We start from the raw sequence: 26,054 nt of genomic DNA, 5'->3' as shown, positions 1-26,054 counted from the left end.
AGGTTGTAAGAAACTTGAGTTTTATTTTAACAATAGTGTAGATCTCTTATGACACCTATTGGTAAGTATTCAGCATTGCCATATAATAAATAAGCCATTTGATTCAATAATGTCAAAAAAATTGTATATTTCAATATTTACCACAAAACCGAATAAGTTTAGCTTTAATTAGATGTGACAAGACACTCACTTCCATTATTTTAAATTGTTTTACAATTTTTTAAATAAAATCTATCTAAAGTGAAGCAACAAAATAACTCAAATATAATTTGAAATTAAATTTGAGTTACTTACGCACACGCGTGTCTGACAAAAAAGGACTTGACAGACCGTCTTACAACGAAGAACCTGTAAATGTTTATTTACTTAATTATTTAATTAAATACGTAATTAATAATTATTAATGGAAACTTTAAAAAAACAACTTGAAGAGCATCGTAACCATACACCTAAACAATTAAAACACAAAGTTCATAAAACTTTTTTACAAAATGTTAAAAACAGCTTTAGACATTAGCTGTTACTGTGAGCTTTTTGGTATTATAGTTGAAAGTTTTAAGTACATTGTACGTCAGCAATGCAGTATTTGAAAGGCCTTGTACGCGGAAATCGGGTCAAGAGTGACAGAGATTAGTGTGAAGCTTTATTTTGGCGTCACCTATTGCAGGTTATAACTTATAGGTTGCAAAATGGCTTCAGTATATCTGCGGATTAGGTTTTGGAAAAGAAAATACTTAGAGCAGTTATTTGTCGTAACTATCCTAGGGCTGATGAGATACATTGATTATCTGTGGGTTTTTAATAGAGACTTTTTACATTTTCAATTTAATCATGACCGAAGTAACAATAAAGTTTTATATAATTTTATAAATGCCAAGGACTTGTAGCAAATTAGACCTTGAAAAACGCAGTCTTTTGTTTTACGCTCGATTCTAGTTGAAGTTTTAGCTTGGCTTAAGTTTGTTTTTAGTTAGGTAATTTAATAAAAAAAAAAAATTATGTTCCGGGCAAAAAAAGAGATAACCTAATGGCTAATTCTAATCAGTCTAGGAATATGTGGACGGACGCACTGACTGAAAAAGTAAGCCATTTTATTCAATAGCTTTCTTAAGAGCCTCAATATCAGAGCTTCGTTTAGATCAGACCATGTGTCTTCAGCTCTTATAAGTCCGGAACATTCAATTGGTTTTTAGTTAACAAGAAAACCCAAATAGTTTTCAGGGGTGTTGCCGAGAGTTTGCACAATCTAAAACAGTCTCTTTCTATGCACCAAACCAAGGAAGTTCTAAGACTCCTTCATACAATCCTCCAACATAAGACAGCAACGATCAAATCATGACAGACACATGATGATAACCGTGCTACAACTTTCCAACCACTTAATAACTTTTAGCTGGCGAATTTAAGCTCTAATAATTTAGTAAAAGTACGTTTATTACTAAATATATATTTAATTGGCTGAGGTTCCCCAGCATATTGTCACTTTTTTATGAGAAAAAAAAAACATACCGACGAATTGAGAACCTCCTCCTTTTTTGAACTCGGTTAATAATGGACAAGACTAGCAGGACGTTCAGCTGATGCAGCAGGATTCTTTAAAAACCCAAAAATTCTGTGTGGCACTACAATTGCGCTAATCACATTGAGACATAAGATGTTAAGTCTCATTTACCCAGTAGTTTCACTAGATACGGCGCCCTTTAGTCAGAAAGACTATAATGCTTACACATCACGGCAGAAAACGGCACCGTTGTGGTTCCCATAATCTAGCCGGTACCCTGCGCAAAGGCCTCCCACTGGTAAAAGCCCTTAGTCGCCTCTTACGACACCCTTGGGCTTGGGACTTGCCTATTCTTTTATGCTCCAGGTGCAAGACAATACGTACAATTGTGTTTTCTTTAATATTTATGTTCCTGATTCGAGTGCACGATATTTCAGTCATCTTTTTATCGAGATAGTACTGGACTTCACGCCACCGTCTTTATTTTTATGAAAATAAGGGAAGAGACGAGCAGGACGTTCAGCTGATGGTAATTGATACGACCTGCTCATTACAATGCAGTGCCGCTCAGGATTCTTGAAAAACCCCAAAAATTTTGAGCGGCACTACAACTTCCCTCGTCAACTTGAGACATAAGATTTCAAATCTCATTTGCCCAGAAATTTCACTAGCTACGGCGCCTTTCAGACCGAAACACAGTAATGCTTACATATTACTGCTTCACGGCAGAAATATCCTCCAATAATTATAGAAGGCGCAAACTTGTTCTCACATGGAGCTCTAGGGCGCTCCCCAGTTACAGCTTCTTTCATTTATCTGCACACGACAATAAAGTCATCTCCGATTGGCTTCCTTCATGGAGTTGCGTGAGGAATGCCCAGATTTTTCAGGTGAATACGGGCAGACGATTATCACCACCGGATATGACGCCAAATGCGAAATTTCACTCGATTCAAATTATCTCGTACAGCCACGTGGTGGAATCTGGCAGCTGTTGTTTTCCCGAACCAACCAGATCTTCAACGTGATCTTCAAGATACGTCATCTTAATACATCCACCCTTTGTCTAAGTTGTTTACTGCGTACAATTGAATAAATCTATAAATAATACCAATTACTACCTCGTGAAGTTTCTTTCAAGTTCCAAACTTGTATCGAATTTCCTTCCATGATGTTTTAAGGAAAAAGCCGCGTTATTAAAGGTCAGTAATTTTTAAGTATTTGTTGCAGCACTTAATGGCAAGACGCTCGTTATCCTGTTCATGCAACTTTTTTTTTATAGACCTGGAGGATAAAGAAAAAATAGCGTAAGGATCACTTTATGGTGAGTGATCATCGCCTTGCAACACCAAAGGAATTACAGATTGATTGATTGGGCATGAAAAAGAAAACTGCACGTCACACCTCCAGATGCTTTCAGAATATGGAGACAGGAACCGGATCAAATAGCTCTTCAGAAAACTCCACATAATAAAAACGGTTGATGAACAATTACTTTGAAATAACAAAGTAAAAAAACTTAAGAAATCACTTGTAAAAGCATCAGTAAACGTATTTAGTAGCTATATTATATGCGCATTTTCCTTTCCTTGTTCCTTCAGGCTATTTAATCAATGCATGCAGCATGACTCACGCAGAAATCGTGTCCCACATACACTCGTAACCCCATACTATATTAAAAGCAAAATAATCATACAAATGGAAATTATTCTCCCTTAACCATGTAGTTTTTTATCCCTAGCCGCATAAGGCTCAATATCGCATTGGATATGCTAAAAACTGATGGCTCATCATCGGGAAACCCAGACGGGGATAGACGGAGACAGCATTCGAGATTCCTTATACGTGGACTTCTCGTACATTGCGTTTTAACGACACTACGCATGCGCTTTACTCCCTCCTACCTCCCTCTCTAACTAACTAATTCCAACGTTGCATCTCTTTCGCACCAGGGAGGGTCGATATATTATCTAGCTAGGTACGCTCACAGTGCCGTATTGAAGGACTTGTTTAGTACGCAGGTTACAGTCGAGTCGTACTAACGTCAGTACGTTTGCAGCCTTCTATCGACGACGCAACGCTGAGGCCGCGAATATGATGCGCGCCGGGCTTTTTATAAGTGTTTTTACCATACTTTTGGAGGTCCTTCATGCCAGTCAGGTAAGTGGAATTTTCAGGGATCTGCGGGTCGACAGTTTTCCTATTAAATGATGTTTAAATGATAGCGACGGCGGAAATATCACGAGGCCATAAAAGTTTTAAAACGATTGCGTGGTTTCATGGTTTTATATAAAACTTTATTCATTGCGTAACTCGTCTAAATAATCTTGTAATTAACTACGTAGCTATTTAATCTACAATGTTGGGGCTATTTCTGTTAGTTTTATTTTAAATCTTACGCAATATTTATGGAGTATTTTGCCGGCAGCCTTTCGGCACAAAATTCACCCACACACTTTTGTTAATATATACTTCTCTACTCAAAATATTGGAAACATTCACAATTTATCTGTTTATTTCGATAAACGTCTAGATTAAAAAAAAGGAAATAAGAGCAATATCTATATTAATTTGTCATTATCTTAACGCGTTAACATATCTTTTCACGGCACTCAGTTATATTATTTTAAAAAGAGCGCAAAAGAAAGACTGGGATATTTTCTTGCACCTTTCTTCTTTCTTTTTCTTCTTTCTCAGCATGTCATTTGTTTCCGAAGAGGTGGTAGTAGGTATCTATATTAAATAATTTAAAAATTATAAAAGTAAAGTTATCTTCGCTTTTTAATCATTATAATTCCTGGGGGTGTATTAAGGTAAGAATCTCCAGAAGTTTTTTCCTATGGGAATAAAAGAGGGTGTAAATTTGTATGATAAATATTTTATCATATAATATGTTTGAAATCACGGGGGTCGACGATTTCTTTCAGCGCGGTGGGGGATCAAAATTTATTATCAAAATGTCGTTTTCGAATTATTCCAGCCTATATCAAAGATGTAAACTCTAAATAAAGGTTTAACATACAATAAAATATAATATATTGACGCCTATATATTAAAGATGATTTAGAAAACATATTTGTACATCACAAACATAGCAATGATGTATAGAAGTTGTGTCTCGTTTTCTTTGCATTTGCTAATTCAGACATTGTTCACCGATCTGAATGCAATTTTTAAGTTTTACTGTATTATATATTGAGGTAATACGTATTGATTGACCAGTGGGAGGCTCCTTTGCACAGGATGTCGTCTACATTATGGGTACCACAACGGCGCCTATTTCGGCCGTGAAGCAGTAATGTGTAAACGTTACTGTATTTCGGACTGAATGGCGCCGTTACTGAAATTACTAGGAAAATGAGCCTTAACATCTTATGTCACAAGGAGACGAGCGCAATTGTAGTGCCGTTCAGAATTTTTAGGCTTTTCAAGCTCGTCCAGTATTTTTATAAAAAAAATATATTTTTATATAAATTGGACACTTCTTGAATACATGCTTGCATTAAAACAATGTATAACTGTATCCTTTATCACTAGCCAAAAAAAGATGAAAGTCTTGAAAAAAAAATCCTAGAAACTTACATAAAGAACAGCATTTTACTCTGATTGATTTCTGATCTTTTTATTCTGTATAAGTTAAATTTCGTCTCATAAGCTAACATAACTTAGTAGGTAGAAGATGACAGCAAATAGTTATTTGCTTGCATTAACTAAAATATTAAATGCTTAATGCTATTCTGAAGAATCTCAGTTATATTAAGCTCTATAGTCTCAATTAGCGTAATTTACAGACATAACGATATGTCTTGGCTTCGCGGCCGATTAACAGCCTGGCCAAAAAAACAAACTTTGAAATACGCCATAGATCAATAACTAAATTAATATCCTGCTGTCTGTAACACCTATCTATGTCTCTAAGATGGAGAAGGTCTAGAGTCTATACCTTTAAAATGTAAATACATCTTACCAATCAGCGGCGTAACGATTAACTCAAAAAAAACTAAACAACACTCCTAAATTTTAAGAAAACCCAAGTGGATTTTTGCAAGTTAGGAAATAAAAAACAAATGGCGTTTTTATGTAATGGATAGGTGAACATCTAACACAAATTTACATCGCTTGATTAGCATAAAAAGTTTTATTTATACATAGAAGGACTTGGTTCTTAGATTTTTGAATGCGCTTTTCGGAAATTTTAGAGCTTGTGCTTAAGAAATTTTTTTGTCCCACTTAATTCAAAAAGAAGTAATGATTGAGTAAATACAATTCAAACAGTCGCCTTTTTAAGGATAATTTTACAACTCCCTTCTATATTTACGGGATGAATTAATAAAGTCTTCTTCCACGACGAACGTATGATAGTTTAAGAAATTATTTTTTCTGAAGTACCAAAAATTTTCTAATTATTGCTATCGCAAAACCAGGTATTACATATCTTATAACAATAATTTTTTAGAATTACTTTCTCCTTCTTTGGATTTACTCTTGCTAATTCAAACACGGGGGTTTTCAGTTTTATTGTAGTTGATTGGGTCAAAATTTATTGCTAATTAAGTTTAAATCGATATTAAATAGATAAAGATATGTCAAATCATTTTGAAACCAGTACAAGAAAGGTTCGGATCTTTCTTAATTTTCAGGGTACTCTTAATTTTGATTGTCTCATAAGATTGTCATTATTTTTGTAGTGCGAATTGGTACTTAACTTTCAGTCTCCACAGAGTTTCTTCTATAGACTTACAATAAACTATCGTATAGAGAAACAAGATCCATTCGTAAGACAGTCGTTGAAATTATGGATCACATTTGATTTTTCTGAAAGATAAACTTTTTAATGTAAAATAATTCTAATAGTTCTGTAGTGTTAAATTTATTATGTAATATAAAATGTAATTTTTTTGTACGAGAGCGCAATACATTTATATTGTATTGAACCACATAAATGCTACTATTTTTATACTGATAAGTAAAGCATTTCGTGCGAAATTATTCCCTAACTATTCCAATATATTAAAAAATCCACAACGCTTATGTAGCGTGTTTTTTTTACTCAAATCGCGTTATATAGAGTTAGATCTCGTTATTAATCTCAATTGTAATACAAGCGAACTTGTTAGTCCTTCAATCGCTATTAGATTTGAGTGGGTTTGCGGGAATATGCAAATGCTAATGTAACGTGTTTTTTTTTTACTCAAATCGCGTTATATAGAGTTAGATCTCGTTATTAATCTCAATTGTAATACAAGCGAACTTGTTAGTCCTTCAATCGCTATTAGATTTGAGTGGGTTTGCGGGAATATGCAAATGCTAATGTAACGTGTTTTTTTTTTACTCAAATCGCGTTATATAGAGTTAGATCTCGTTATTAATCTCAATTGTAATACAAGCGAACTTGTTAGTCCTTCAATCGCTATTAGATTTGAGTGGGTTTGCGGGAATATGCAAATGAGACTGAACAATCCTGTCTGTGCCAGATGCAGATTAAGTCAGGTTTCTCGCGCCCGCTCCGAAGGTGGCTCCAATATAATGATAGCGGCGAAACCTTCGCAGGTTCGCACCCAATTTAAATAAATACATATAAAATGGACTATATGAATGTTGGAGATGATGCCAACATATTTTAAGCTTTAGATATTTGCCCACTGGCTCATGTTCTAACTGCAATGTAGTTTCGGAGTCGTTTTTCTAATTATAATATATTTATACATCAAGATAGAGCCTTTCTGCTAGACAACCGATGAAAACAGGCCAAGTTTATTAGTTTAGTGTACCTGTGACAAGCTACGTCTTACACTCGCGATTTGTATGTCAATTTGTGTTAGTGCGCATGCATTGCTCAATAGAGGTTAGGTAATTGCCTATTACGGCCTACTATTTACGGCCGTTTTCAATGACCTATCTATCCTTAGTTTAACTTACTACATTTCAATAACCTATTGACAGATAGCATTGGACTATAACTTTATTGGACGTAACTATGGATAGATAAGATCTTGTCATTAAACGGTGACAGCAATGTATCCGTAACTAGAGATAAGTTATTGAAAACGGCCGTGGAGACGTATATACGTTTTAAACTTATCACAGTATTTGGCTTACCTATGTCTCAAATAGTTTAAACGAATTTGTTCTCATTTTTAAAGCTTGTATTTTTAACACAGAATACATTTACGTCTCTTATTAATAAACGCAATGTAAAGTTACTCCAAGTTTAAAATTACTTCTTCATGTGATGTCATTCCTTAGTGACAAAGGTAAGATAAAGATAAACAATTTTTAATGTGTAATAACTTTATTAATTCAAATTCAAAAATTTTTATTCAAAATAGGACAAGAATAACAGAATTAATGTCTAAGTTAGTCGTTATATTTGAGCTATTAGCTCCTGTTGTTTTTTTTTACTAAAATATATTTTTATTAAACAAATAGTCTTTTTTTTGTGTTCAGCTACACTCCCTTTTCGCCTACAATCGGTTTTTAGAAAAAATATCCAACGTATACGTCGACTCTTAAGATTTTCGTTTCTTAAAGAGCCAGTCTCGAACAATGTGTGACGTTGACGTGCCATATGTCCTGTTAAACTTTGCTAATAATTGAAACTAAAATGCCTACGCAACACATAGTAAAACTTTGTAAAAATAATACTACAAGAAATAAGAAAGACACTGTGATCACATATCATCAGTAAGTATGTATTTTCGATTCTATTAATTTCAATTTTAAATAACTCGAAGCGAATATTACAATATTTGAAACATGCCATTGGTCTCGGGTTCGAATCCCGGTAGGTGCAAGCATTTATATGATGAATATGGATGTTTGTTTCCGAGTCATGGATGTTTAAATGTATTTATGTATGTTTATATGAATTTATGTATATTTAAGTTAGTATATTCTATTAAATATATCATTGTCTTGTAACCCATAACACAGGCTATATTATATGCTTAACTTGGGGCAAGATAATTTGTGTAAAAAGTATGTCAATTGAGTGTCAAGATGCCATACACACAAGCATCTAACTGTTGCCGTAATAAAAAAGCTATTGTTCTTAGGTAGTGCGCTATCTAGTTGAGCTGAGACCAATCCTTAATCTAAGCTACATTGTTTTATTTAAATGCTATTATTACATAACATTGAAGTAGGTTAATATTAATATAATACAGACATAAGTCTATATTTAGTCAATCCCATTCGATCAAATGGCAATCTGCATAATATTACGGCCTATTCAAAGTACGAAGCCGTTCATAAATCTTGTTCGGTGCTATGGGCGAATGAACTTTGATTAAAAATAGAAGTTTTCGATAGTATAACACCAAGACGAACATTAATGTACGTTTATATTGACAGAAGGAAAGAAGTTTATGTCCTATTAGAAATTTTGCAATTTTAACTGACGTCTTCAATAAAAATGGGAGATTATCAAGTATTAATTGTTATTTCATAGTTCTATCGTTTATAATAATAATAATATTGACACACTTTCTACACATATTATCTTGCCCCATACTAAGCATATATAGCCTGTGTTATGGGTTACAAGACAACGATATATTTAATACAATGTACTTACTTAAACATACATAAATACATTTAAACATCCATGACTCGAAAACAAACATCCATATTCATCATAAAAACTTTTGCAACTACCGGGACTCGAACCCGGGACCTTTATTATTAAGTAATAAAAAATTTAAACAATTTGCACTACTATTGATATTGCTCCAAATTGTGCAAATTAGGCATAGCTTGTACCTTAGATAATTTACACGTCTAAATAGAGCCTCTTGCTGCTAGACAGCCGATGGAAACAGGCCAGGTTTATTACTTTAGTGTGCGTGACAAGCTACGTCTTACACTCGCAATTATATCTCACTTTGTGTTAGAGTACAGTGTAATGTACGCAACATTGCTCAAAATAGAGGTTAACTGTCAGCCTCAATTTTTTTCGACGTTTTCACAGCTGCCATAGTCTATCTATCTATCTAGCCGGTGTGTTAATGTGGGTGCATTGCTCTATCAATTAAAATAACATAACTAAGTAATGATATACAACGGCGCTACTCCGTCACGGATTATTTATAATTTTGTGTTTAAAATACAGTAATAGTGAAAGTTACACCCAAACGAACCAACTTATTGAAGTGATAACTTCTTATTGGAGGGTAAACCGTAATAACGTAACGAGTTACGGCGCCAGTCTGTCTGGCTTCCCTTTCTCTCACTCAAACGGCAGCAGTAAGCAGGCTCCTCCTCTCTCACTCTAACCAATTGTTACTTTTATAGGATTAAATAAAGATACTAATAATATACATACACAACATTCTAATGTTCAAGAATTGTAGTTTAGAATAAAATATTTTCTTTAATCAATAAAATATACTAATAATAATAATTCGTTGCTGGAATACGTTGGACGAGGGCAGCGCATGACCAATCATCGTGGAGATCTTTGGGATTATGATGATAATGATGAAACAACAAAAGAGTTTATTAATAAATAACATTTCCTTACATTATCATATTAATAATAGGTATACAAATAAAATAAGTTTACTAAGCTCAAGTTAAATTTTCAATAGTTCAACTTAGATTAGTCTAAGTTTTCACTTCTGTCGGGCCCGAGACGCACACGTTGTTTTGAAATATTATTATAGAGATACATGGACACTTTTTTCTTATATAATAAACAACAATAACGAAACATTTACAATAATTGTAAAGTACAAAATTACAGCTACTATAATCTACTCAAGCCATTAAAAACATGTTGTCGTTTCTCAATTGTTTATCAAGATTAAACGCAAAGGAAAACTGAATCCGCTGGCTTCGACCATAATCCTATCATGAATAACGAGACAACTTGAACAAAATCATTGAGATTCAACGTTAAATTTTTCGCAAGGACAATTCCCAGAGGCATTGTGTTCAAAGATTAAAACATGCGCAGGCTTTCAGGCTTTTGTGTGTAAGATGCGTGCAAATTTTCAACATAATCTTCTTTTATTGTTGTGAGAATTACTATTAATTTTTTATCATACTTAACCGTAATAAATATGGTGTTTTACTCTGTATGAGAAAATGTACATAAAATTTGCCGTAACGGTCATGGGACTGCTATTAGAAAAAACATTTCATGTAATAATAAACTTAATTTTATAATTAATTTCAGTATTTTCACTTTTAGATATTCAATATTTTTTTTGTGGTTTTTCCACTTTTGGATCTACATGAAACACTTTTTTAATTTGGTACAAGAAGTACCCAAATTAGGTGTGTTCCATTTAATAACGTTTCGGTTGAGCTGTAATAAGAAGTGGAAGATATTCAATGCCGCTTCTTTAAACATTTACAGCTTTAGTTTATTAATAGAATATTTTATGATCCTCATCATATATCCTGAAATCGACTCCCTCCAAACCAATGTCAAACCAACAATATAGATACTACGGATTTTTAGCAGAGATAGGTGTAGTAACTGCTACAAAAAAAACACTAAAAATGAATAGGTACACATCCTTGTTATACTTAGTTTTACTGCTACAGAACTGTAAGCAGTTAATTACTTAATCCTAAGTAATACTTTTCGTCTTATAATAAAACTCAAACAAGCTCGAGAATCATCGACGATCAAGTCATCTCCGATCGGCTTGATTCTCTAGCATTGCGTAGAGATGTGGGATCTCTCTGCATCTTCTACCGCATTTATCACGGGGAGTGCTCAGAGTAGCTGTTCGGGTTAATTCCAGTGGCCGAATTCCACCACCGGACATTACGTGCAAAGTACCATCCGTATCACGTAGACGTCTGGTATTCCACAACCGCGCGTTTTGTTCGAAATTTCTTGCCTCGTACAGCCACTTTGTGGAATCAACTACCGGCAGCGGTCTTCCCGAACAGATACGACTTAGGGACCTTCAAGAAAAAAGCATACTCCCACCTTAAAGGCCGGTAACGCATTTCTTGACACACCTGTTGTTGCGGATGTCCATGGGCGGTTGCCTCACCTCTCCCCATCCCGTGAGCCTCTTGCCCGTTTGCCCCCTATCATATAAAAAAAAGCTAAACTCGAAATAGCTCTATCTAAATATTGTTTTATATAATTTATCTTTAATAATCTTCACATAGTAGAGAAATTCTGAAGTTATACTTCTTTAGGCGCGTTAAGAAAATATGATGGGAGTGAAATTTTAAGATGCGCGCGCATCTCTGTAACACACGGTCGATGTTGGTTCCTGAAATTTTCTGACGTTTGCGACATTCGTTTTTTTTGGTTTCTTCGTCCATAATTAGGATAGGCAAAGGGTTCAAGCACGTACAGCCGTATTCGCACTTTAATAATTAATTATCAAAGCCATAGTTGCAAGATTTTTAAAATATTGTTCTTTCTACTAACGTAGAATAGCACGAATAAATAATTTTAAGGATTTTTGCTTTGTTAGGCCAAAGAAGTCTTCTTGCGTGCATACACAATGCACCCACACTTTTTTGAAAAAATATTTTGTTTCTGGAGATATAAGATTTACAAGAGGTCTTGGAGAAGCTAGTTGTTAGTCTCATGGGACTTATTTAAACGCTACAGTCTCTTGGAAGAATGTACTTATTGTTTATTGACATTTGTAACATTAAATTCAAGTTCTAAAGATACATCCGATTTACGATAATTTATATAAATACAGTTTATTCTTCATTAGATTTATAAAATACTAGCTGACCCGACAGACGTTGTTCTGTATAATAAATAAAAAATGTTTTTATATGAATTTGTTAAAAAAAATTACTTCGTTAAATATGCACCTGCTGTCGTAATGAAATTGTTTCACAGCAGAACTGTCAAACCGTGCGTCAATAAATTCTCTCATAGAAATTATGTATGGAGACATCAAAGGAAAAACAAATTTGTTGTTTTTATTTAATTTAGCAGCATATTCCTATTTATTCACCTTTTAAACCTTCCCTGGACTTCCACAAATAATTCAAGACCTAAATTGGCCAAATCGGTCCAGATTCATATATTGGATGAAGCACCTTACAAACTAATTTGTTATTTATATTACAGCCATTGTAAAATACTCCATTTGATTGAAAACAGAGGCCGTTGAGTTTCTTGTATGTTCTTCTCACGAGCTCTAATTTTCCGAACACATGGTAGATTTAGTAATTTAAAAAAAAATGTAGTGACGATTTAAAAGCGCTTAGTTAAACTAATTGGATAATGTTTATTTGACTTTGACTTTGACTAAGCCACAACTGGTATTGTATGACCAAAATTTGGTAATGTGGTTTAAACTACAATGCATATCTCCTAGGGTCTGTATCTGTATGTAAGTAATGAATAAAAAGTGAATGATCTATACTAAAGTTCGTTATAACATAACTTTTAGATTAAGTAGAACAAAGGCAGCTAAGTGATGGATGATCACCTCGGCTTTTATGATTAATGATAACAAAAGCCAGCACAAAAAGGAAGGTTTCAAAGGGTCGGAGCTCCGAGCTCTATGTGACATTTTGTACGCTGAAGTATTATTGTCTGAGTATTTACAATACGTACTATCTCTACGAAAGAGAAATGTGGGCAGACCATATAAAAGGTGGACCGATGAGATTAGAGTGATTGGCGGAACTAACTGGCTGGAAAAAAATTGAAAGGAATGGAGGAGGCCTTTACCCAACTGGGATCCATTTGAAAATTGTGAAGAGAACTAACATAGTGCATGCATTATAACTTACTAACATAAAAGTTAATAATAAAATAATCATGTTTGTCGACTAACCGTACTAACATACTAACACTAAAATGTAGAAAATCAAATGGAAAATCATTAATAATGGCTTTATTATTATTATACTATCTCTGTATTTATAATAATTTATCTTTTCTAATCCAATATACAAAATTTTCGTGTCACGTTGTACGTAATTTAACTCCTCCGAAACGGCTCGACCGATTTTCTTGAATCTTAGCGTACATATTGGCTAGGGTGGAGAATCGGACATCATCAAATCAAATTAAATCAAAAATCAGTTACTTATGAATGTCAAAAAAAAAATCTTATCGAATATACCGCTACTTCGTAAAGGGTTGAGCTAATGAGAAGAAGTAGCAAGGAACTCATTGCCACTCTTTTATATCAAGATTTACATTTACATCGATTTACAAATCATTTCAATTACAATATAATATGTAAAATGATGCAACAAACATACTCAATTGTCAAATAGTTAATGTCTTACACGAGTAAGTCAGGTAAAAAAAATTAAACTTAATACAAAAGTTATTGAGTACAGTAGCTGCATCATCCACATACACCATAAATAACCATCTATTTTTCATCCCCCTAAGGTTAAGGTTAAGGGTGGTCTAAATACTAATAATAATACCACTAAATTTTATTTTTATTTTTTTAAGACGTAATTTTTTGTTTTAATTTTTTTATGATACAGCATAAAAAAATACATACAACCCTAAATTTTCACCCGTCTACGATCAACATCTATTTTTGTGTCACGATTTTTATACTATGCTGTTCCATCCACAGATCCGCAATAGGGTTGCAAGATGGCAACCGAATATCATGATTATTGTAGTACAATATATTCGATGGGGCTCTGAATCGGTCGTCATCTATTTAATACACCTAAAATCTTAATTATTGAATTTTTTATATTACTTTATATGGCAATACAACGTTTGCTGGGTCAGCTAGTATTATAAATAAGTTTGAATCGTTATATTATGTATTGACTAGCATATGACCCGGCAAACGTTATTTTGTCATGTAAATTACTAGCGGGCATCACCCGCAACTTCGTCCGCGTAGATAAAGGTTTTTAAAAGTAATAAGCTAGTTTGCAATTGAAGATTACCTCATGTCCTATTTCAGTTCCAGGTCCCGTTTTCGCTCCCGTTCCCAACATATTATATGAATCTTATTTCGAGAAAGATTGCTATGGAAAAATAAACCTACTATTGGTATAGTTATAGCACATCGACGTAAATTTCAGTTTTTCAAAAATCCCGCGGAAATTATGGATTTTTCCGATATAAAATGTAATCCATAAATCAATAATGACTAAATCCCTTCCGATGCTCTACTCTATCGCTGTACCAAATTTCATCAAAATCGATTCAGTGGCTCTAGCGTAAAACAAACTTACATCCAAAATTATTTTTGTAATATTAGTAGGGTTATACTAATTTTACAAATTATATCCCGCGCTTGCTCATTGTATGTGATTGAATAAAATATTTGTATTGCAAATATATAAAAAGGCATAAAAGGCATTTATTTCTCAAAATTTATTCCTTTAGAATTCTTTCTGATATACTAGATACTACTACCGCTTCGGAAACAAATGGCGCTCTGAAACAGAAGAAGCGCCGCGAGAAACTCTACCAGCATTCTTTTTTTGCGCTCTTTTTAATAAAAATATACAATATTGTACTGTCATTGCTATTGCTATAAAATAATCATAATCTAGTCCCAGGCTTTCCGATCACTTAGATATTCGGCTGTGGAGTAATAGGATTTACGACAGAGCCAGTTTTTAATAAATCATTTAAATTTGTTTATAGATAATGCCTGAACAGTGGCTGGGACTTTATTATTTATTTATTTATTTATTGGTCTACCAGCGATTTTACATAAAAATATTTCTTAAACAATTAACAATTTAAATTACATGTGCAGGGTATGCAAAATCATTTAAAGGTAAACACTACATGCTAATTTCGCTTATCGATACATTATTACAAATCTAAAAGTGAGTTAAAAACTAAAACCGGTGAAAAAAAAATATGAAAAATTTGACAGTCTGCAATAATCAATTGAGAATTGTTTAACAGATAGTTAGAAACAAATAATAAGCGTTTTAATTACATACAACTAAGTATAACAAAAATCTAAATCTAAGCTAAGAAAATATATAATAAAATAAAATACACTAATCTTTAATTAAAATATATAACCTATGTTATAACTAACAGAGCAAAGTAATCTATCACACTCATAACTGGCTGGCTAGATTGCTGATAACTAATTTACGAATATTATAAAAGTGTATACATTTACCCTTAAAGCTATTATGTATATAGGCATTTCTAAGTAAAAAAATATAGGTTCCATAGGTACGTAAAGTGCTAATATGCTGACAATAAGATTATTTCTAGGTCTTTCTCTTTAAAATAAAGTTTCTAAAAGTATGAATATACTGTACTCAATCTACTGTCTGTAAAATAATATAAACGAAAAAGAGGGTGTGATTAAAATTAAAAGCTTAACTTAAATCAGTCAGATATGATTTATTGAGATTTATTATGTACCTATTTCTAACAACAAAGTTTAAAGCTAATGGCACAGTCTAATAAGCAGTAAAATGAAATATATACACAGTGTAATATGATTTGGTAATGTAGGCTTATCGAATCTAATATTCACGTTGAATAGAATCCGGCCAGTGAGTTTCAATGGAGAGGGCTCACTGGAATAGAATGGAGATAGCTCTCCGCTCTGGTGGAGTTAAATGAGTTGGTGGCTGTACTGAAATATAACATTCATAATGTAGTTCCGTTTTGTCAGTACAATTATCATTAAATTGAACTAGCTAATAACTATAAGCAAGGCTTCACTGTGGCTATACTTACATATATATTTACGAGGCAAAACAGATTGTGTCTTATTAATTAACGGGAAGTAAAGTTATTCCAAATTTCAATCTTTTTCAGAAATAAACTTGGTATAAAGATTTACTTGAGGATAAACAAAGAATATGCAAAATGTTTATAATATCGTTGATAACATTGTCAATACAATGATAATTCTGAAGTTTTCCAAATGTCAAGCAGCCTTGCAAATAAACGCGGGAAACGTTAGACGTCAGAATAAACCAATCGTAAGCAAAATGTCTATTTGTAAAAAAATTGCATATTCTTTGTTTTTGCTAAGGTATAACTTTATGCCAATTTTATTTGTAAAGCCGTTAGTATTTATCTTACCATTGTCACTACAGACTTACTTGACAGCGAGAAGCCTTTTTAAACTGGGAATAACTTTATACTGCGTTTATTAATAAGACAGTAAGGGTATGGAATATAAGCAATTTAAAATTATAACAGAAAAATATTCTAGTAACCCTTGCGTTTTTATTTATATGCTGAAACAAACAGCGAAATTTTAAGGAAACTTGCGCGTAGCACCAAAGAGGATGTAAATACTACGTACTAAGGGGCGGGGTAAAAACTGAAATTTAGTTTAATATGAAACATGCAGTGATTTGACAAAAGTTTGTAATAGTAGTGTTTACAGTATGGCGAATGACCACGAAGTATAATAATCCGGCTAAGTTTGAAAGCGAACAGTTCCCTAGAATGTAGTGGACTTCAGCTTTATTCCAACATATAATTGTTTATTATTTTTTAGTTGTCTCGAAGTTTTGAGGTTGTTTTATTATATTTGATTAACGAAGGGGGGATTTGGTCAATAGTCAACCCCACGGGGACCAGCCGTCTTGGGATTGCGTTATTTTTAGAGTTTTCCTTATTTATAATAAAATTTAATATATTTTTCAGATCTCGGTTGTCCGATTTTAGTTGCTATTGATTATTTGGTCTGTCCATGGTTAAAGAGTTGGACCTATTCCCCATAAAATCAAATGCGTTCTTCCTGTTGACTTTTGGCGTTGGTCTCCTTTTAACAAGGATATATATAGCCTTCTTCTGTCAATCTGTCAATGAGTGCACGTGTCATACAATCGAGTGAATTGCCTTTTTCTTAGAGAGTTTCGCTTGGCTCGTAGCACATGCATACGCATAATGACTTAAAATCAATTTAATATAATTAAAGAGTATGATTTAGAATAAGTGAGTGCTTATAAATAAAAGTTTCAAAGTGAAACTGTAGTAAGAACGACCACGAAAGCCAATTCACTTCTCATCCGTGACAATTTTATAAAAGCGACGTTAAATAAATTAATATCAATTCCTGCCTTATCGACAAAAGATGAAAAAATTACATAAATTAACAAAAATCTTATTTTGCAAATTGAAAAATTTAATATTTTTATAAAATTTATGTATAGTCATCGGTCCTCCATAAATCTACGAAGTTTGAACGATCTGGCCTTTTAAAGTGGGTCAAAATCGTGTCCAAATGAGTTGGTTACAAACAAACATACATAAAGGTGAAGCTAATAAAAAGCGTGTAAAAAAATCTGATCGCTACAAAAGTTGTTCACTCGCTCGACTAATTTGAAGATTACATGAAAGTTTCCTAAAATACCGTTTTTGATTATATGAATTGGATAGTCCTGTAATGTATTCAGTGGGTAGATGCACAGTTAGAAGTCTAGAATCCTAAAACCTATCGATTTTATTTGCGAACAATCTGTGGAACACGGAAAATCTGGGCGTCTTTTTCTTTTTCAACCAGCCTCCCCCTTCACCGCTGCTAATGAGAAATGACACCCTGGCCTATGCGGCAAAAGAGAACACCGATTGTTAATGCACTCTTTTGGCCTCCAACTCGACTCTTGACGACGAATGAAAACACCATCCCACGGAGTCAGAGCTCTGAATTGACGTGGGAGCTAACGCGTTTATTCCAGCACACGTTATTTTCAAAAGTTAGAGTCCCGAACTCGTGGAATTTAGCTAGTGAAATTGCAGGCCTATTGGGACTTATCATGTATATCAGAATATTGGGTAAAATCAAAAATCCTAGATAGTCTCGTCACTTTTTTTCATAAAAAGATTTCTGACTTTATATTACGAATATTGTTTCTGATTTGGCATTATCATATTTATATGTCTCTGCAGAAAGCTGAAATTCATGTATCAGTATTATAAACGCGGTGGGATGGTATGAGGAATGGCCGCCATCTGTGTGACCTGAAAGTGAAGTCAGAACCAGGAGGATTTCACGGTTCACTGACGTCACATGAATATATTCAAATATTTATGTATCCGTAATAATAAAATACAGTTAAATAAGGCTTGTATTTAACGTTTCAAGTTGCTGCTAATAATTGAACAAGAGTACACAAAGAAACAAAACTGTTATGAACGAATACAAAGACCAACATAAATATAATATTTCTCGAAAGTTAACCCTTTGAAGTGAGCTGAAATGGGGCTATTAACACAGCGATGGAACTTCAATTCAATATCGCAATTATTAATTATTTAACTGCAGCTCTTTGTTGTTAAGATTTAATATTTGCCACTATTTTTCATTGCATTTGCAAGTTTGTCTTGCAAATTTGTTACATATACAAATAAAATTTATGAACGGGACTCAAACCCAACTGAACCAACCGTTCGAGTGACAGAAGTTCGTAAATCTTTGTATGTCTTGTTCAACTCTCAGGTTGTGGCTTGAGTGGCCCGAGAGGTCGCGGGTTTGAGTCTCGCATCATTCATAAATTTTAGTCATTTGTGTTATTAATCCCAGAAGTAAGTAACAAGTTATTTGTTACTTATTACATAGTAAATTGGAAAAGCTCATATGAAAGAATTATAACTATGGTCATGAAACGAAAAGAACACTTCTGATCTATTGTAAAGAATGTCTCGAAAAGTTGGGGAATCGATTGCTGATTTGGCGTTATCATATTTATATCTTTGTGAAGAAAGCTGAAATTCATGTAACAGTAGTATAAACCCCGTGGGACGATATAAGGAAAGGCCACGAGACCAGGAGGCTTTCACGTTTCACTGACGTCACGCAAGTCCTGTTCCTGCATGGAAAAAATATCCATGAATTGACATAAATCTGCTACTGGCATTGTCAAACTGATAGATACTGACTATATTTTTGTCGGCGAATAAATCCAATATTCAATTGATTATATACTCTGATGATGAACCCTCAATATGGTCCTGTCAATTTAATGAGATTTTCAATCACAACTTAATAAGTTACACTCTTATGAAATAAAATAAAAATATGTAATTTATAAAAACTAAAAAAAAACGCTTTTGTTGAAAAGTTTAAATTTAAAATTGACAACAATTAACTGCCTGAACGACGATAGATGAAAAAATTATATAAATTTACATAAATCTTATTTTGCAAATTGAAAAATGGAATAATTTTATCAAATTAACGTATTGTCATCGGTCCTCAATAAATCTACGAAGTTTGAACGAAATCTGGCCGTTTAAAGTGGGTCAGATCCACAAATGAGTCGGTTACAAACAAACATACATACAGGTACTAATAAAAAAGAGTGAAAAAATTAAAATGCAATAGATGCCTATTATTTTTATCAATATAGGTAAAATGTGTGTAGGAATTGAATACGACATAATATAAATTAAAATGCAGCGCACACTAAGAGAAATAGTGGATGTATTCTACAAAATGAATGCATTGATATTATTTATGTATCAATAACTCTCAACGTAGCTATTGTATTCATAATATAATATTTTAAATCAAATTTATAATGCAGAATTCCTAAAAGATTTACTGACCTTCTGAACTTCAATTACAAGAAAGCAAGGATTCATTATTTTCAAAATTATGATTCCTATACAGAAAGAAAATCAGAGCTTGCATCATAAAAAAATAATTCGAAGATTTTCTATTAATTTCACGAGCGTCAATTTATAAGTTTCAATGTTGTGTCAAATCACTCAATTTAGAATTCTCTTGAGGCCTTTTGCCGCGGCACGCGTGCTTCTAATACGAGGGTTGTAATTTGAGTGATTTATATATGCGGTTTACTTGTTCAGCTGGGGTGGACGGCTTCATTTTTGTGAGTAAACGCTATTATTTTATAAGGATAACGTTGTTTTGTTTCAATTCTGAGCCATTGTGCTCTTATTTTGTTGCCTCGTTACGAGTAAGAAATGTTTCATCCCACTTCTGATGTTGTGCGTTTACTCTATTAAAGCTTTGAAAGATTTATAATACTTGAACTTTGTACAAAAGGCTACATTTAGATGCTCCCACTTCTGATGTTGTGCGTTTACTCTATTTAAGCTTTGAAATATTAATAAATTTTGTAGAAAGGCCACGTTTTGATGCATTTACGATAAATATAGATAGACAAATTATATTTTTAATTTATTTATTAAGCACTTCAACTGAATATATTTACAGACATAAAATTAATATTATTTACAGTTTTAACGACTAACAGAAATGTACAGTATTGATCAATAAAAATATAAAGTTAGTATTTTTATTTTATAATGAAGTACGGATTAATTTTATTTCATTTTTATCTAGTAATTATTTTATTTTTAAGTGAGCCAAGAGAATTGTTGATATACATCTGAGTATTTTACAGAAAAAATTAACTCGCTTCTCCGCTCTTTTCCTGGCCCGGCTTACACTGTAACTGATAACCGATACATACCTAGTATTAAAGTGATAGCTTTTTATGGGGACGGTAAACCGCTTCGTAACGTAACGCGTTACGGTGCCAGTTTGTCTGGCTTCCCTTCCTCTCATTCATACGGCAGCGGTAGGCAGATTCCTCCTCTCTCACTCTAACCAGTTGTCACTTTTATACGATTAAATAATTATACTTATAATGTACATATTCGAGAATTGTAAGAATAATATATATTTTATTATCAATATAAGGTTTTATTAAAAAGTAGCCTTTCCTTACATACCATAAGAAACTTGTCATAAACTCTCTCTCTCTCTTCTGGGATTAATTATATTAAAATACTATGTTACTTAAGAAGAGTTATTAGTTTTTGGCCATTCTTTCGTTTGGCATTATAAAAGTAGGGGTGTTTTTTTTTACATTTCAGTCGGTTCGATTCCCAGACGCTGCAAGTAATTTTTTTAAAATCTTTGAATGCAGAAGTACTTACTTTTAAAAATAACATAAAGTCTTCTATCAGTAAACTAGCCTATCTTCGATATTTAAGGTACTTTCCCTTCATGTCCCATAACTTTGGTACACCCTGTATAACTTTTCATTATTTCGTACTTCTTACATATTGCAGTATTATTTGAATGGTATTAATTAAATACGTTCATTGTCTATTATATTTTGCTGTACATCTTGGAAGAACTTAGAACAACAGTAACAATATATTGTTGAGAATAAAGTGTAGAATCTTCAATATCGCTGCAAAATCCCGCCGGTTTGCTGGCCTTAAGTATCACTCCAAGTACCCTAAGGCAAAGTTGCATGTAGTCTTTTGTTTGGTAAGTACGCCTTCTGTTCTCAAAGATACGTATAAGTTGAATAGAGTAAGAACTTGCGATGCGGGAGAACTATTTTAAGTTTTGCTTAGTTGTACGCGCTGATCCACTTGACAATATATTATGTGTTGTACATGTTCCTGCATTTGATGTATTATTTTTATGATGTTTATCAAGATGGACTAATGTTATAATGAAATTTAGACGAGTAGCGCGTTCAGCTCTTGGGAATTGACACGCACACAGTGCCGCTCAGGCTTCTTAATAAATTCAAAAATAGTAGTAGTCTTAGTAGAACTGTTTCTACGGTAGACGGAAAGAAATCGGATGACGGAAGCCGGGTCTAGTTCGTAAATTACCATAGAAATAGTTCTATGACTACTTCGGACCGTGTTTTCACGGGTACGGATCGGACTCTGATCGGACGTTGTGGGAAACCGCTCTTGGGCATTCCCGCCTCTTATTACGTAGTATTTACATCCTCTTTGTTGATAACTTGCTCAACCCCAACGATTGCATATTAGGAAGTCGACTTGAGATATCGCTCTTGAAAATTTAAACAATTTACAATATTCAGATGTTGTGAACCTTTTTGAGTGTAAATTCGGCTCTAAGTCTTGTGCCAGAATTTGGCGAGTCGACATCTCCTGGGGAAGCCTCGTGAAGAGGCGAAGCACGTGTCGAATTGATTGAAGATGAATCTTGGCGGAATTTACACTCAAGAAGGTTCACAGCATTTGAATAATTATGGATTTCCGCAAATTACGTCTAATTTAATAAATTAATTTACAATATCATTAAATAATTTAAAAACGTCTAGCATAAATAATTACACACAGTCGTGTCGCATTACAGTAGGGGGACAAAAGAAATCCTTCAAGTGGAACGGTGAAGGTTTTATATAGATGTCCTTGTAGCGAGCGACCGTCTAGGACACTGTATCGATTAGTTCCCATCGACTCCAACATGGCGCACCATTCAAATAACGTTTCTATCTGAATACTTATTTGCCGCTTATAGAGTTTCACCTTTTTACCCCATTTGTAGATACGATTCCTATTCTACTTTATCCTAGTTTGAAGAATATATTCGATGTTTGAATTTCCACCCCAATTTCACTTGAGTTCAGATTAATAGGTAAAAATATAGTTCACATTCAAATAAAAAAACACTTCATTCATTTAGTACAAGTCAGGATGAAGTACAAAAGTTACTCATTTAGTATAACAATATTCATTAAAAAAAATTTAGAAACAATAGTCCCAACTATCTTTATCATTCAAATAATCTTTCACATTAATAGGCCTTAGCTGTTAATTTATTTTGTACGATACATTTAATTTTATTGGTAATTAAAGAATTAGTACGACCTTGAGTTTGCTTCGTTTAAAATTTTTACCATCTGGATTTACATTACGTTTCAGCAAAATGAGTAATTCTTTTGGGACGGTTGACGATTTTATAACAATATTTCAAATAATAAAAGAGAATTGTCACTAAGTTTAAAGGAATTATTATAAAAGCGATATTGTGTTTCGATAAGCGATAAGCGATAGTGTATATATAGTCTTATCCATATGTATATATATGAAACGCCCATTATATTACAGAATGGATCTATTAGCAAAAAGAGTATTTATATACCACTAGCTGACCCGGCAAACGTTGTTTTGCTTTGCTGCTGCTTGCTGCTTGCTGATTATTTTTAGAGTTAGACCATTTCTTAGACATTGCTTTATTTTTCTAAAATAAACGTAACCTAAGTTACTCCTTATAACATCAGATACCTGCCAATAAAAGTCGCCGGATTAGCCGGTACAAACAGACAGACAGACAGACAAAAATTGTTAAAAAATGTAATTGTTATAGCCTATATGTTATTCTGGCGTGTAAGCTATATTATTGCAAAGTTTCATCAAAATCCATTTAGTAGTGTTTGCGTTAAAGATGTTCAAACATACATCCAGACATACAAACTTTCACATTTATAATATCATAATAGGATGTTGTGACTTATGTTAGCTGGAAGAGGCTTATGACAATTGGTTAGTTGACATTCAGAGGAAACTGCCCATCTGCCATACATCATTGGGCCTGAATTTGATGAACCGTTACAACTTCCAAATACGTGTCAGTAGTTAGATAAAAATATGCGTACTCCCTGTAACGCGGTATCCTTATAATGTTTCGCATGGTTTTATATTACACGATTGCAATTGCCCACATAACGCGGGGATATTCCACATACATATTTCTGTACTGTGAAATTTATTATGATTTGTACAGTGCATAATTAGCATCGCGTACCTATGCACGTGTGTCAATTGTGTTAATAATTATACAACATTAAATTATTTTATTAAATTTGTGTATTAATAACCTTAATAAAATACTATAACTGAAAAACAATTGGAAATACTTGCGACGAATTGTGAGTAATAATTATTATTATTACGAATTAAGAGGTAGTTAAAACGCGTTATACAGGAATACTCCTATAACGTTTTTTTATAACGCGGACCACTCTAGCGCGTTATAATACATACTCGTATAACTTTTAAAATGTCTTAATATCAGTTTTATTGACAGTTGCATAATCAAGATATTGACACTAAATGACAGTCACACAAAAGTGCACACCAATAATGTTGTCATTGATTTTATTGTGAGAATAGTTGTAAAAGATTCTAATTCAAATATTTGTATACAAAATAGAATGTGACATCACTTATTGAAAGTCAAAAACTACCACACATTCCAAAATGAATGCCTCAGACCTAAGAACAACGGGCGCACCAACCTCAGTGGGCTTTTTTTTCATAAAAAATCTGTTTACAAAGAAAAATCATAAAATTAAACTTATTATTTAATAGCCTGAGGGCGGTCGCTCCATTACCAATCTGTGGTATCATTAAGAAAGTCATTTATGTTATAGTAACTTTAGTACACAAACGTTTATATCTACTTAGATAGCCGAGTAGTAGGCATTATAAGTTTATGTCTGTTCCTCGCGTTAACATTATGGTTATGACAGTTTCTAGCAAATTCACTTATGTCAAAGTCAAAGTCGAAAAATCTTTATTCACTGTTAAACTTTATAGTTATTTAGTGCAAGTCAGGATGAAGTACAAAAGTTACAATAGCATTCAAATGAGTATAACAATATTCATTAACAAAATTTTGAATTCCAACTATCTATATCATTCAAATAATCTTTCACGCTATAATAGGCCTTAGATGTTAATTTATTTTTTACGATACATTTAAATTTTTTAATAGGTAACATTTTAATTTCATTTGGGAGTTTATTATAAAATACAACACAATCCACTTTAAAAGATTTAGCAATTTTACGGAGCGTAGTAGATGGAATTTCGAGTTTATGTTTGTTTCGAGTATTGACACTGTGTACATCACTATTCTTTTTAAATTGGCTAATATTTGTATGGGCGTATAGGAGGTTCTCGTAAATGTACTGGCAGTGTACTGTCATAATATTTATTTCACTAAACTTTTCTCTGAATGAATCCCTTGAACGCATTTTATAGACTGCTGAATTGCTCTTTTCTGCAGCACAAATATGTTTTCAATATCTGCAGCCCTACCCCACAATATAATTCCGTAAGACATGACACTATGAAAGTAGCTGAAATATACAAGTCTAGCCGTTTCAACATCTGTCAGCTGCCTTATTTTTTTATCGAAAATACTGCAGAGCTAAGTCGATTACATAAGTTTTTTATGTGAGCACCCCATTGTAGCTTAAAGTCTAATGTAATGCCTAGGAATGTTGTCGTTTCTACTACATCAAGTTTTTCATTATTAATTTTTATAGGTGTTGGTTGGTGCTTTATATTTGGAAGTGTAAACCTTACACATTTTGTTTTCCTTTCGTTTAAAAGTAAGTTATTAATATTGAACCAATTTACTACTTCAGCAATGTCGTCGTCAACCTGACAGAAAGTTTTTTGCTGGCGTTTTATTTTAAATAACAAAGATGTATCGTCAGCAAACTGTATAATATCATGTTTATTTTGATTTTGATATTTTGTGCCTAAGTACATACATTACATTATCAAGAATATATATTAAGAGATAGCTGTTAAAGATATCACAAAATAGTTAAGATGTTTTCACTTCATAAAAAATTGTAGTACGTATATCATAACTCTTCGTGTGCGAGGGCTTTTTTCATGACTATAGTTAAATAATATAGAAATGATTTTTGTCCTATATTTTGTTTATTATTACATAACCAAATGAGGTTAGAATTTGCAAAGAATATTGAAGATGTTTCCATACAAACCTAATTTATTATAGGCTCTCCACCATTCGTACTATAATTTAATAAATCACTTTCGTATTCCTTTTCCTCATCT

At 33.0% G+C, this 26,054-nt stretch overlaps 1 protein-coding gene across 5 annotated transcripts in view; it reads left to right on the top strand.

The window, feature by feature from the left end:
- The first annotated feature begins 3,520 nt into the window (after positions 1-3,520).
- Positions 3,521-26,054, top strand: part of LOC126974072 (amyloid-beta-like protein) — a 169,406-nt gene continuing 146,872 nt past the window's right edge. For all 5 annotated transcript variants that reach the window (XM_050821472.1, XM_050821470.1, XM_050821473.1 and 2 more), the window contains exon 1: positions 3,521-3,661. In XM_050821472.1, the coding sequence (XP_050677429.1) occupies positions 3,596-3,661 (66 nt within the window). In that variant the 5' untranslated portion in view covers positions 3,521-3,595. The remainder of the gene's footprint in view (positions 3,662-26,054) is intronic.

This window comes from Leptidea sinapis, chromosome 31 (genome assembly GCF_905404315.1).
Source record: "Leptidea sinapis chromosome 31, ilLepSina1.1, whole genome shotgun sequence".
NCBI lineage: Eukaryota > Metazoa > Arthropoda > Insecta > Lepidoptera > Pieridae > Leptidea > Leptidea sinapis.
This window is presented reverse-complemented; position numbering and strand designations above follow the sequence as displayed.